This window comes from Manacus vitellinus, unplaced genomic scaffold, assembly GCF_001715985.3.
Source record: "Manacus vitellinus isolate BGI_N305 unplaced genomic scaffold, ASM171598v3 scaffold_1_pilon, whole genome shotgun sequence".
In the NCBI taxonomy this organism is placed as follows: Eukaryota; Metazoa; Chordata; class Aves; order Passeriformes; family Pipridae; genus Manacus; species Manacus vitellinus.
Genome location: NW_021939396.1, coordinates 20721735 through 20735904, shown reverse-complemented (window position 1 = coordinate 20735904; position 14170 = coordinate 20721735). Strand labels below are relative to the sequence as shown.

The 14170-nt window shown below is 35.5% G+C and overlaps 1 protein-coding gene across 1 annotated transcript in view; it reads left to right on the top strand.

Annotated features, from left to right (window-relative positions):
* VPS13B (vacuolar protein sorting 13 homolog B) overlaps positions 1-14170 on the top strand; it is a 424315-nt gene that overhangs the window by 275023 nt on the left and 135122 nt on the right. Inside the window, exons 31-32 of the mRNA XM_008924039.2 lie at positions 915-1041; positions 2702-2845. Coding sequence (XP_008922287.1) covers positions 915-1041; positions 2702-2845 — 271 coding nt within the window. The remainder of the gene's footprint in view (positions 1-914; positions 1042-2701; positions 2846-14170) is intronic.

Below are 14170 nucleotides of genomic sequence, written 5' to 3'. Positions count from 1 at the left end.
TCTTGATCTCATTACATTTTTTTTCCTTCATCAGAGGCTCTCAGATGGCATTTTGTGCCAATAGTTTATTTGACCTGACCCAGAAGATTCTGGCTATTTGGAATGTGTTGTCATAATCTATTAGTGATCCATCTATGACAAAATTGTGCCTCTAGGCTTACTATTTGGTTAAAGGGGGAAAAAAACAGAAAAAAAACCCACAAAAAAACCAAAACTAACCACCCAGCTGGAAAACAAATGCAATTATCAAGTTTAATGGCACAAATACTCTTGGTAATTAAATTTTGGTATTTAGATGAAAAGTTACCAGCTAAGAGCAACCAGAACAAGACAGAAGCATTGGAGGAAGACTGACATCTCTTCAAGTCATTTTTATCATCTTAGGCAATCGTTATAAATTTAATGTGTGAGTCCTAGAGTTGCATAGGATTTGCTAGTTTAATTTTTCATGTATTTCATTTTTGTGTTGGTTATGTTTTGTGCAGAATTTTTCAATGAAGAGTTTTAATGCATGAGTTCAAATATTATGCAGGCTTCAGGGCAGCTATTTATAAAGTTTGGAGAATACTGATAATGAAGTTCACATCTTTTTTAAAGTTATTGAATATACTGTGTTAAACAGGAGAAGAAGCAATGTCAAGTGTCAAACTTGTCTACCTGGAGATAGGTTGTAGAATTAAATATTTAGACTTACTTTTCCTGTGAAATGAAGGTAGAAGTCTTCCTTCAGGATTGGAATTAACATGACTTATGATAATGATATTTAATGATTATTTAGGTAACAATTAAATGCTGAACTGGTATTGAAGAAGTTTTATACTACATGCTGGATGTAAAGAATAATATATAAAGTTTTTGCCCCTTGACAATTTATAATGTAGTTCCATCTTTCCTTTTTTTCCTTTTTTTTCTAGCATAAGGCGGCATCAGGAAAGGAGAGCTATTCTAACTCCAATTTTAACAGATTTCACAGTCCGAATAACTGCAGCTCCTGCGATTATTTTTACGAAAATCGATGCTGCAGAGAATTTACACCCAGAGGTCAGTACAAAATGTCAACAGAAATAGCATAACTTTTAATATGTAGATAATCTTAATATTCTACCATTCCACCATTGGAAGTGTCCAGGTGTGTTTTCAAATGCAGAAGTTGCCAACTAGAAAAAGATCACTAGCTGAAATGTTCTTTCTCTGCTGGAGAAAGAATTTGTATATAGCATCCAATATTAAAGGCAGTCTATCTAGAGGTAGATAAGCCTATTTGCAATTCAAAAAACAGGAATCTTTTAATGATTTCCATCAATATTTTTTAAAAGTTGGTGATGGAAAGGTGTTGAGAAGAGCTGCTACAGTACACCATTACAAAAAAAACATCACAAGCTTCTCATACAGAAGCCCGAAATGCAATCTATAGACTATCTATAAGAAGAAAGTTGAGCTGAGTTCTTTTAGCCATATTTCCAAGCCCAGAGACTGCTACAAAGCATCTGCCTCCCTGCCTCACTGCTGTGGGTACTTCAAGGTACTCCAGATTTAACAACCACTTTTGCGTGTTTGTGGGTCAGCTTGTTATTTATTAGTCTATGAAGCAAGTTACACACAGAAGGTATTGGCTACCTTTTTGGCATTAGTTTGTAGCTCAAGAGTGTTTTATATAAGGGAAACATCAGAAAATTTTTGTCAGCTCATAAGATCATTTCTCTTAACAGCTACCTCCTCGAAAGGGCAAAACTGGTACAGAAGTGTAAAGGTATTGCAACATTCAGTGGGAGTACATTGTTGGAAAATAATAGCTAGTGGGTATAGAAAGGAGAAAATGGCAGCTTCATATTTTGTGTAAAGCGTCATCACAAGGGCAAATGGAAAATTATTTAATGTAAAAAAGAAACAGAAAGCTTAGGGATGGCTCAGATGCATGGAAGTTGTTCAATTTTTAAAAAAAATCTTTACTAAAAGCTTTACTAATGCTTATGTTCAAGAATTTCAGTGGTTTCTGTACATGCATTCTTCTTGTTATCTATTCCCTGGATAACGTTCCCTGATGAAGGGAGAGTTCTAGTTTAGATTATGAAGAGCTTGAACATTATGCAAGCTTCTCATGAGACACAGCAGTACTTCTACTTAGTAAGTAATCCTTCTGCATTGGTTCTGTTTTTGATCTCCTTATTGCTTGCCAACAGTGTTGAAGAGCTTTATTTGAGCTCGATAACACCAATAAAACAGTGGCTATCCAGCTAGCTTTGCCAAGGTATTAACCATGGCTTACAAGCAAAGAGAAATCAATTAGATTGGTTATCAGTGAGTTCCAACACATGATTTCATTATAAATCAAGTAGAGTTTGTGTTTAAAAAAAGTAAAAGCTGCATCCTTTTCTCAGAAGGAAAGGAGAATTGGAATAATTGCCAAGGAAATAAAACCCAAAATCTGACAACCCTACCAAGAGATGGAAACAGGATCTTGTGTGTGAGATGCTTTTCTTGCAAAATGTGTCATAATAGTTATGCTGTTGAAAGCAAAGCAAAGAATAAGTCACATCCTTTAGAAGCCTGACACACCAATTTCTCTTAAAAAGACTGAATTATTACAATATGTAATGTTGAAGTATTGACTACAGCAGAGAACCACAATACAATTATATAGAAACTGAAAATTATTTTCCTAGTAGCTGTTATCTAGAATTTTCCCTTAATTTCTCCACAGGAAATTTTGGTCTGTGGTCATTCTTTGGAGGTGAATGTGACAACAAACCTGGATTTCTTCCTCAATGTGGCTCAAGTGCAACTTCTTCAGCAGCTGGTACAAGCCAACGTGATTGGACTGGAACCTTCCAATAGCACCACTGAGGTAGGTTTTTCCCTGTTTTGCAACTGGATTTTTAAAAAATCCACCCATAAAGTACTGTAGCTCTGATGAGGTGTTTGCATCATCTAGAAAAAATTATGTAGGTAAATAATATACATGGGTTTTTACTATTTGGTTAATGTTGATTTAAGAATAGGATGAGTGTTCAATAAATGCTATTATTCACATCTTATGTACAAGGAGAGTTATCTTATGTAAATGATGCTGGAAACAAATTTTGAAGTAGGTTTTTGAGATTGTTTGGTGTTGAACTTTAACTTCTATTGAATCTTTGGCATTTTCTTGTGAGTTCACATGCTACACTGTGCTTCACTAAAGCCAGTAGACTGTAAAACTTTGTCTGTGCCTACTCATATTAACTGTCTTCACTCAAGTCCCTAAAATTCAATCCACCTCTGAATATTTTCATACTTTTTAGTAAGGATGGTTATGGACACATCATGAGGGATCCTACACCTGAACAATTAATCTTTCCTTTTTTCTGAAATACTAATATTCAGCAGCCATCTCTTGAATATTTTCATTCTTCATTTCTGGAACTTGATACCTCAGTTTGTATTGAGGGCCAGTCACTAAGTGTGACAGACTGGTAAGTTCAAAGTATTAAACTTCTGGGCCCACTGAAAAGAAAAAAAAAGGGAAAACTTTGCCCTAAGAAAAAATATGTATTTCTTATCTTCAAAACCAGGAATCCAGTCAGGGTGACAACAACTTGAGGATAGTAGAAGTTAATATATGACAAGGCACTAATTCCATTGGAATGGCTATTTGAACCCATTGAAGTACCTTTGCAAATAAGAGCAAGAGTTAGGGAAAGGGTTATAGAGCAAGACTTCTTCCAAGAATCTGGCTAATGGGAGACCTGGAGAAACCTTTCTCCTTCCTTTCCTGAATGTCACAAATTCAACATTGCATGTGGGTCTGGGTAGAAGTGAGGAATGCTTTAGAGCAGCCAAACTACCTTTATTCCTCCCTTCTCATCCTGTCAAAACTCCAGAAGTTGGTTGGTTGTGCTAATCTAGGCATCATCCTTTATTCCTTCCCAAGGATGGAGAGAAATAAAGGGCATTATTTCATTACCATTTGGAAATGTGAAAGATGAAGAAAAGAAATACAGTGTGTTTTTTCCTTGGATGCTTTGCAGACACAGGGAGATGAATATTGTAATTTATATGTGGGATTATTATCAATAAATTATTTGTAGAACATTGTCAGTGGAATGGACAGAATCAGAAGATTTGAATGGGTGCCAAGAATTTATATTTTGAGTTGGCGTTGTGCAGAAGTGCTGCTTAACTGGTTTGGACTGTACAAACTTAAAAGCAATTTACTACATAATTTCAGAAAGCTTTTTGTTGACTATATCCTGAGATAACTATTTGTTCTTTATTGATATCCCCCTTGCAAACCTGGGGTCTCCTGTAATGAATAATTGGAATATTTCTGGTTCAAGATGGCGTTTACCTTCTGTTTAGTAAGTTATAGAGCTATGTCTGGATTTACTATACTGGAAATGTAAAACCCATAATGTGTTACTTTTTGCGCAGTTCTTTTTCAGTATTCTGTAGTTCTGTGTGCCTGTATGAAGCCACCCCACCCTTCTAATATATGCACATTTATTATTTTCCTCATGGTTCTCCTTTAGTTAGCAGAGAGAAATACCATACATTGATTGTATGCTGCTGTTTTCATCTCGCTGAATGAAGTCAGGAGTCTACACGTGGCTTTTCATATTTCACACCTGCTTATAATTTCATTGCAAGAATCAAAACATAATTTAGGTTGGAAGACACCTCTGGAAACCATTCTTTTGCTCAGAAGAAGACTAATGTTCAAGGTAGATTTTTAGCACAATGTTCAGTCAAATCTTTCCTTATCTCGGAGGAATGACCCTGTAGGTAATTGTTCTGTACTTAACTACCCTTGCTCTAGCATATTTTTGTCTTTATGTCCATTCAGAATTTTACTTGATAAAACTTTTAACCATTGTCTTTCACCATTTCACTATACATTTGCAAGAGCAGTCTGACAATCTTCTTCATAACCCTGCTTTAAGTAACTGGAAACAGTAATTTAATACCCCACTATTATCCTTATCCTTCTTTTTTCTGTCTGAACAAACCTAGCTCTCTCTTGCCCTCTCCTCTTAAATTATATGCCTTTTAACCCTCTTGATGATCCCCTGCCCCTTCAGATTTGTGAATCTTTTTCTTCTACTACTGAGTGCTTAACTGGAGACAGTGCTGTAGATGTTGACCTGCAAGGATCTGATAATCTGACCTCTGATTTACTGGCTGTACTTCTGCTAATGCTACCCGGTAGGTGCTCAGCTTTCCACACTACAGGGGCATCCTCCTATCACATGTTCAATTTGTCATCCACAGGGACCCCTGCGTTCTTTTCTGCAAAGCTGCTCTGTAGCATTGGCCTCCAGCCAGTATTTGATTTAGGATTTTATCATCTCACAGAATCACAAAATCATTTAGGTTGGAAAAGACCTCTGAGATTATGGAGTCTAACCTTTGACTGATCACCACCTTGTCTACTGCACTGTGGCACTAAGTGCCACATGCAGGAGCAGGACTCTGCGTTTGCTTTTGTCCTTCATACCCACCTTCATATTCCACCCATTCAGTTCACACTTAAGTGTTTGGATAAAAGTCTGCTGTGGAAGACCATGTAAACTTTGCTAAGGTCAAAGCAAGCCTTATCTAGTACTCTATCCACAGAATCAATCATCATAGGTGACGATGAGATTGTGGTAGAGCTTGATTTGCCTTTTGGTAATTATGTGTTGTTTGATCCCAAAAATGGTTTTGTCCTTCATATGCCTGCAATTGGCTTCTGTGGAAATGTTACCTTCCCAGGGATTACAGTGAAGCTGACTGTCAAGTAGTTTCCTAGATCCTCCTCATTCTTTTTGTAGATGTGCACAACATTTACTGTTTTCCAGATTTGAAAGACTCTCCCAGACAACATGTCTTTTCACATATGATGAGGAGAATCCAGCAGTGACACTAGCCAGTTCCTCAGATGCCTTTGGATATGTTTGGTCTGATAGTTAAGAAAAAAACTGAGCTTAAGTTAACCATCCTCCAAAGAGTATTGTAAATGAACTACTAGGCTATTACTCTGGTCAGCGATACACAGATCATGCACTCTGTTTCTCCCGCTGCAGTTTCCTCTTGCATTTGCATTCAACACAGCCTTAGCGAGACATTTCATAGAAAAGTGTTTTCTTCCCCACAGTGTCTATTTGCTCTGCAAATTTAGACTCTCTGGTGCATAGCATTTGAGGATTTTCACCTATATTTCTATTAGACGCTTAAGCAGGATTAACAGAAGAGTAGGAAGAAACAGAAGAAAGTATATTCCCCATGGGTAATTACAAAATGAAATGGAGAAACCAAGAAAGTTCATATTTCCAAATGAGAATGTATGAAACCTGTCTTTCAAACCTGCCCCAAGATAGCATGGAAGTGATTTTTATTTTTTTTTTAAATGTTGAAAGGAATAGAACATTTTTAATAAATATTCTTTTGGTATTTGTACATTAATTTACACCTCTGAACTGTTTGTATTAAGTCTTTGTTCAGTTATTTTCAAGGGTATTCAGAAACTACTACACACACTCAATGCTTCTCAGGGACTCATGAATGAATGAGCAACCACAGAATAAACAGAAGTATGTCAAAACAGTGTACACAGGTATTCTCTGAATAGGATAAGAAATTCTCTGAAGGGGATAAGAAATTCCAGGTGTTCCTTTGTGATAACTGATGCTAAGAGAAATTAGTTTTACTGATTGTAATTTTTTCCTGCTAGAAAATGAAAAAATTGAGATACATTCTTGTCAAAAATTTTGTTGAGTATCTGTAAAAAAGTGTACTTGAGTACTGAAAAATGAATTTTAACAGAAGTTGTAGAATTCTAGAGTTGTCTAAGTGTATGAAGAGGAGGGGTAAAGTCTTCATGTTTTTTTATGAATTAGTACCATTTTAAAGACACTGCAGATGAAATATTGAAAGAACTCCTAGAAATGCATCTGAATTTTTACAAATTTGACCATGAACTACTGAAAGTTGCAAATAATTCTTCTTTCAAAAAATGTCCAGCTGATTAAAAATTCTGCATTGCTAGTAGTGATTTAGCCTTTTTAAAGAAAAAATAATCCAATATATAGAATGCACAGAATCATTGTTCAGACTTGATGAAAACATTTAAGGAAATGTAAGGTCTGAAGGGACTTTTGAGCACCAGGGTTGGGAGACAAAAGGAAGGTTAGATTGGAACTCAGATGATGAATGGAATCTTGTATGACAGTGACTGAAGGCAGTGCTTGGCTTTTCTTTAGGCACTCCCATTATTACTAATTAAGATAATACTCTAGGTTGTGTATCTTTCTTGCAGGCAGACTGTTCAACCACATTCAAAGATGTGGTGTTTAACTTGTCTTCAGGAAGCCTTTTTTACAGTAAGAGGTTTTCTTGAAAAGCAAAGTTGGTAGTGTTTAGTGTATATCTATCTTACTGTATTTCTTTTTTGTTAGTATGTTAGTATGTGCATAACAAGTTTCTTGTTATGCATGTGTGTACAGTTGCAATTGATTTGCATTTTAGCATACAAGGTTTAAGGTAGGATAGAACAATGAAATAGTTTAAAGTGGAAGGGATCTACAGAGTTCATATAGACCAGACCTGTTTAGATTGGGTTGCACTAGGGCTTTGAGCCTTGTCCTTCCACATATTCACTTCTCATTAGTTAATACCCTCTGAGCTCAATCATTCAATTAGTTTTATATCTATCTAGTAATCAACCCATCCAGACTGTAACGTTTCAGGTTAGATACAAGAGTATTGTGCAAGCCTGGCCAAAACTGAAGTAAATGACGTCCACTGCTCTACCATAATCCACAGATCCAGCTATTTTATCATAGAAGATCATCAGTTGCCTTTGAAATTCATCTAAATTTTCCATTTCTTAGTCACTATCTCTGGGCCATTTTATCTTACATGCATGGAACACACCCTGTTTCCAGTGTCATTCTTCTTACAGGTTGAAGAATCCTGGGGGTTCCATTCCATTAGTTATTTTTGTTAATATGTTCTGACTCTTTTCCACAGTGTCCATTTTTGAGGAATAAGAGGAAAATGATCCGAACTAGAAATGGATCCTCAGACTGTTGTTCTTCATTCCTTTTTCCATTAGTGTATACACTGAATGGGATCAGCTCCAGTTGACTAGACACACAGTGAACTGAGCACTTGTTCCCAGCTAGCACATTGCTTTTCAATAGTGGAAATATTTTAGCTGCAGATAAAATTACCTAAAGCCACAATTTTACAACATACTCTTTTTATTCAGTGTTCCAAGTCTAATGAGAAAACCCATGAAAATGGGAGCAGGTTTGAAATCAGAGATACACTTACCTGTCATGAACTTATTGCCTGATATAGTTCTGATTTTTCACATGTCTTGCTCTTAAGCCAGTATTCAAACCAGTCAGAATTTAAAATAAACAACCCCAGCATTTTAAAATCTCATTTGAAATTCAGCTCAGTCAACTGACAATATGGCTGTTCCTCCTCTTTTCCTCACCCCTCTAAAATTAATCTTAGAAATTATACAGCCATTTCTGTTCCCATGATGAATTTTCAGTTGTTTTGGGTTTGGTTTTTTTTAATTTATTCATTATATTTTTGATAGTTATGAATTTTGCAGTTTTGAGAAACATTTTCACTGTAACTGAGAAATGTGGATTTGCATTCTGTACTTTACCTGTATTTTTTTGCCCTGGATAAAAAGTGAGAAATTATCAATAGTTAATGAATTATCTTGTAATAATGCATCTTGTGACTACAATCATCTTGTAATTACTTTTCACAAGTAACGTGATTACTTGTGAGAGCCTGCTACAGAGGAAGGAGATGGAGAGTTTTCAAGGGACTGGATTTAAGCAGATTAAAAGCAGACAGCTATTCCACATTGTATCACAATTTTGGCACACTGCTCATTAAGAAAATCTATGCCACTGAAATTAATTCACGCCCAACAGATGTTTAGTACTGTAAAGGGATATGACCTGCTTGACATCAGACACTGGAAGAAAAACATTTTTTCTTTTGATGTTTTGCATTAGGTACCATGGCTATTACGTGTGTCTCACACACTGAAAATAGAACTAATTTTCTTATATAAATTTTACATAAATGCACACTCACCCTCGCTGTTCAGCCAACATAATTAATGCTTTATAGAGAAATGGTGGGTTCTCCAACAGTGTGTGGGTTCATTTAATAGTGGACATTGTATTTAAAAACAAAATAATTTCTATTTCTACATGAAATTGAAATTTCTTCAAACTAATTAATTAAGTTTTGTCTAAATGTACTGGTGGTAAAAATCCAACAGTAATATAATGGGATAGTGGTAACTTCTCTTTTTAAAATAACGTGGTTAGAGTTAATGGATTGTTTTGGATTCCTGCCTTTAGCCCAGGACTATATGCCTATATATGAATTTGAAGGGTAAAAATTCCATTTATAAATTCTAATACTCTATACTTGATTATGATAAACTTATCGATGGGGTTTTAAAAAAAATCAAGTCATTAAGACTGGAAATACCCTGAATTTACAACTGCTAGTTTTGGTGTGTTGAGAAACATTTGACCTTTAGAGTCAGGGAAGCAATTGTGGTGGGTTTTTAAAATTTTAAACAAATAGGAAATTTATATTTATGCTTTTCTTCTGCCAGCCTCCCTTGGAAGCATGATGATCTAAAGCCGGGTTTCAAATAAAATCAAGAACTTTAGATTCAAGTCTTAGAAAGGCAATAATCTGCTTAGCATTCAGTCCAACACACAAAAAAAAGCACCTATGTGCAGCTCATTAGTTTTAGGAATAAATAACTTTTGGGACTGTCATTACATGTCTGTCTGTGAGCAGTGGTGTTCTTTCTTTAAAGAGAAGGGGAAGAATGCAGTGGTCGTCTTTTCCATGTATTCTTCTTGACTTGTACATGTTTTAAATACTAGGCAATCTTTTCTGAGAGAGTCGGTATGTATCTGTAATTTAGAGTATGCCTGTCTTCAATAACAGGTATTTCTGTAATCAGTCAGTATTTGAAAACATGGCTAGAAGCTACCAGTGTACTGGTTTGTCTTATTCTTGATTAAGTGCACTGTTAGTTGGAATAAATGGGAAAAGAAATGAGCTGTATTACCACTTCAGTTAGGGCAATTATATTCCAGTAATGTCTCCTTCTATATTAATGACTTTCTAATGCAGGTCCTCTTTGGTGTAAAGTAGGAGCAACAAATTCATTTTCTCCCCTTAAAAAGCAAGCAAACAGGAAAAAAAAGTCTATCTGTGCCTAAAAACTTTAAGTTCCTACCAATAACTTTATAAACTTAAAAAAATGTAGGCCCTGTATTTTAAAGACCCTCTGAAATATGGAAATAGAGGAACCTGTTGCAATCAGTTCTTCAAGTCAGTCTTGAAATCTGCAGTTATAATTTTGCTCTTTAGACTTGAAAGGGAAGAGCTCTACTGCTTCTTGCTTACCACTGGATTATCTGAAAAGACTAGACAACCATTTAGCACGTTTTGGTTTGACAGTACTGGGGAATTTATTATGTGCTTTTTGCATAGACATCTGAAGAGTTTTAAAAGTTGAGTATAATTAATAAAAGGTTACAAAGAACATTTAATGGTGCAGGAAATAAAGCTCTTATCTAAATACTTAGAGATAAAATAGGCTCTTTTCCAGCTTCTCTCAGTAATTAGAATTATAATGTCTTTTATAGTATGTCTGAGTTATCCTTTAAATGTGTTTATAATTGGAAACAATGTGTATATGGGTCACAGACTTACCTTATTCCAGAAAACTGCAGTTATTCAGTTGGTAAGACAATGACTTCTTGGAAAATGATTTTTTCTTCTCAATGTACATTCAACTAGATGGATTAATCTCTGATTCTACCGAGATGATAAATTGTTTAGTAGGACCAGGATACACAATAGTGATACATTTTTGTTTTTCTCAGAACATTACAATTAAAAGTAGAATTCTGTACGTACGCCTTGAGCAAAAGTTCAAAATGTAGTTGTGAGTTCTTATTGCTCTGTTAGTTAAATGGAGGCTTTTAAGTTTTGGCATTGCTGAATTTCTGAAATATTTTGTTATGATTGTATAAGCAGAAAAATATGGATTGTTAGAGTTCCATTTAACTTAGTGATTTAGCCTACTATTATCTTCCATGTGTCAGCAGTTTAGCATTGCAGGTTAGAATGATATTAGATCATCACAGATATCTATTAAATAAATAACCAGTAACTAATTCAGTAACCTAAGCTGATCTGTTTGCTCATAAATTTTCCAAGTGTGATTACATTGAATGGCGCTGTTCATCAGTTGCGGTGAGTCCAACTTAATTAAGGGATTGTCTAATCATCAGTGCATGTAGCTTTTGCTGGAGGCACCAAGTGGCCTGGAAGCATTGGTATTGATACTAGATTTGTTTGATTTTAGTCACTATTTAAGGTAGAACTAACAACTGGAATTTTTTTCTGATTTATGAACTTAAGTAAATTAGGAGATTTAGCAAGCTTTAGTTAAAGCAGATTAATTGCTAAAATGAAATTAAAAGTATTGATTGGAAAATAGATAGGGATGAAATTTCAGAGATATAATTCTGAATATAGTGTCTGAATGAGACAAGTAATGTTAAGGCTGAAAGAAGTGGCATTAAAACTGATTTGGGCAAATAAAGAGGATGTCTTTTGGAAAGCTGTCTAACATTGGAAGCAAAATTGGCAGATGTGCTAGCTTTTTTATCATTAGGTTTTTTTAATAGTTCAGAGTTTTATGGACTCTTTGATTAAGGTGACAGTGGAGGTCACTCTGATTGGAATTATCGCATAACGTGAAAATTCCTCCAATTAATTATCTTTAATTTTTTATTAATGATATTTTCTAATGATTGTTTCATAAATGAGTTTTCTAAAAATAATTAAAATAATTCATTGATAGAGAATCCACTATAGTAATTTCTAAACTTTTCCAGTAAGTAATTATTTTCCGGTTAAAAAAGTGCATCCTATTTCTGGTTTAAAAATTACAATCTATGACTTTAGAAATTCAGTATTTGCTGTTAGTGCCCAAATGTCAGAGTGGCAGTTTGTGTTGCTTCTTTTCCCTTTTGTCTATAAATCATTTTTTAAATAGCTGACTATATTATAAAATTGAAAGAATAAAGAGAAAATGTACTGTATATATACTCATTGGAAAAATGTTTTTCATGGGTATTAGAGAAGAATAGGGAAAAGCATCATTTAAGATTTGAAAAAGCAACACACTCTTCCAAATATTTGACTAGATAAATTCTGATGATTGTTACGCAATTATAAACATCATTTATCTTCATTAGAAAGCTTGATTCACTGGAAGTTCTTGGTAAATAGAAGGATTAAATATTTGTCTCCTGCTTAAAAAATAAAATACATTGTGGGTTTATGCTTTGATTATATAGTCATCAAAATAGCAACCCCTTGTTTAAACTTTAAAGGTGTGATTTCCAAATGGACTGTATTTGATGGTTTATAGGGCAATGGCATAAAGATTAGTGTAGACAAAAATAATAAAGAAGTGATGATTTATGGGCAAATCTTATTTCCTTCAAGTGTTTTAATACTCTGTAACAGTTTCATGCCAGGTCTCCGGTGCTGTGTTTTTACTTATTATAAGCCTTAGCTTTATACTGTTTTATAAATTCATCTTTGATGTACAGTGGACCTATTGTACTGACTTCTTCATAAGGTATAGTCTATTATTGCAAAGAATATTGCTTTGATCTGCTTGACAGGTTTAGAGTAAGGACACATATGTGGTATTTGATAGATTACCTGAGGGGCAAAGAATGTTGCTGCCTTTTTGTAATTATTCACTTTTTCAAAATTAATGTATTCCAAATTCTTAGAAGAAGAACATATAATACCTACACATGGATAACAGAAACAGAAGTGCTAGGAAATGAAATACAAATATAAGAGTGAAGTGTGGTTAATGTCCTGATTTTCTTCAGTGATACACCTAGGATTATAGGTGCAACGTTAATAAAAGGACCACATTTTCTCATTCTTAGAAGAATTTTTAATATTCTGGTAAAAGTATTTCTAATATAAATGATAAGTAGTTTTACTGATGATCAGTGATAAAACAGGTGAATTTTCAAGAATTTTCATTTTTAATCTGGCAAATCCATTTCCTGGTTTCCATCACTTATCACCTGGAGATTTTTTGAAAAGTGAGCATTTATTTGTCATAGTAGGATTTAGAAATAGAAAATACAAGAACTCCTCTTTGAAAAATAAGTTAAATACAAACCAACACATATATTGGTCTGCTGACGTCCATGTAGGAATGCACAGATAACAAATCTTACTGCAGTCAGTGAATGTTCCATTCTTCATTGAGGTTGTTACCAACTTTTCTTTTACTTCTCAGAAAGCTTAAAAGTAAGACTAGACTTTTGGAAAGCCTTCACTCATTTTCTGTCTCCGGATGGTATATTTCTCCTTATCCCCTCTCTTGTGGAATCACAGTATGGCTAAGGTTGGAAGGGATCACAGTGGGTGCAACCTCCCTGCTCAAGAGTCCTCCAGAGAATTTTACTCAGGATTGTGTCCCGATGGATTTTCAATATCTTCAGAGAAGGAGAGTCCACAACGACTCTGGGCAATTTGTTCCAGTGTATGGTCACCCGAACAGTAAAGAAGTTCTTCCTCATGTTCAGGTGGAACTTTCTGTATTCCACTTTCTGCCCATAGCCTTTTGTCCTATTGCTTGGCACCACTAGGAAGAGCCTGGCTCTATCCTCTTGACACCTCCTGACACCCCTCTCAGTCTTCCCTACTCTAGGATCAACAGGCCCAGCTCCCTCATCCTTTCCTCATAACCGAGGTGCTTCAGTCCTCTCATTATCTCCATAGCCCTCCACTGGACCTGCTCCAGGAGCTCCATGTCTCTCTTGTACTGAGGAGCCCAGAAACAGCCACAGCTCTCTGGATGAGGCCTCACCCAGAGCTGAGCAGAGGGGCAGGATCAGCTCCCTTGGCCTGCTGCAGGTGCTCTTCCTAATGCACCCCAGGCATCCTAATGCACCTTGGCCAAAAGGACACTGTGCTGGCTCATGGACAGCTTGTTGCCCACCAGGACCCCCAGGTCCTTCTTCGCAGAGCTGCTTTCCTGCAGGTCAGCTCAGCCTGTACTGGTGAAGGGGGTTATTCCTCCCCAGGTGCAGGACCC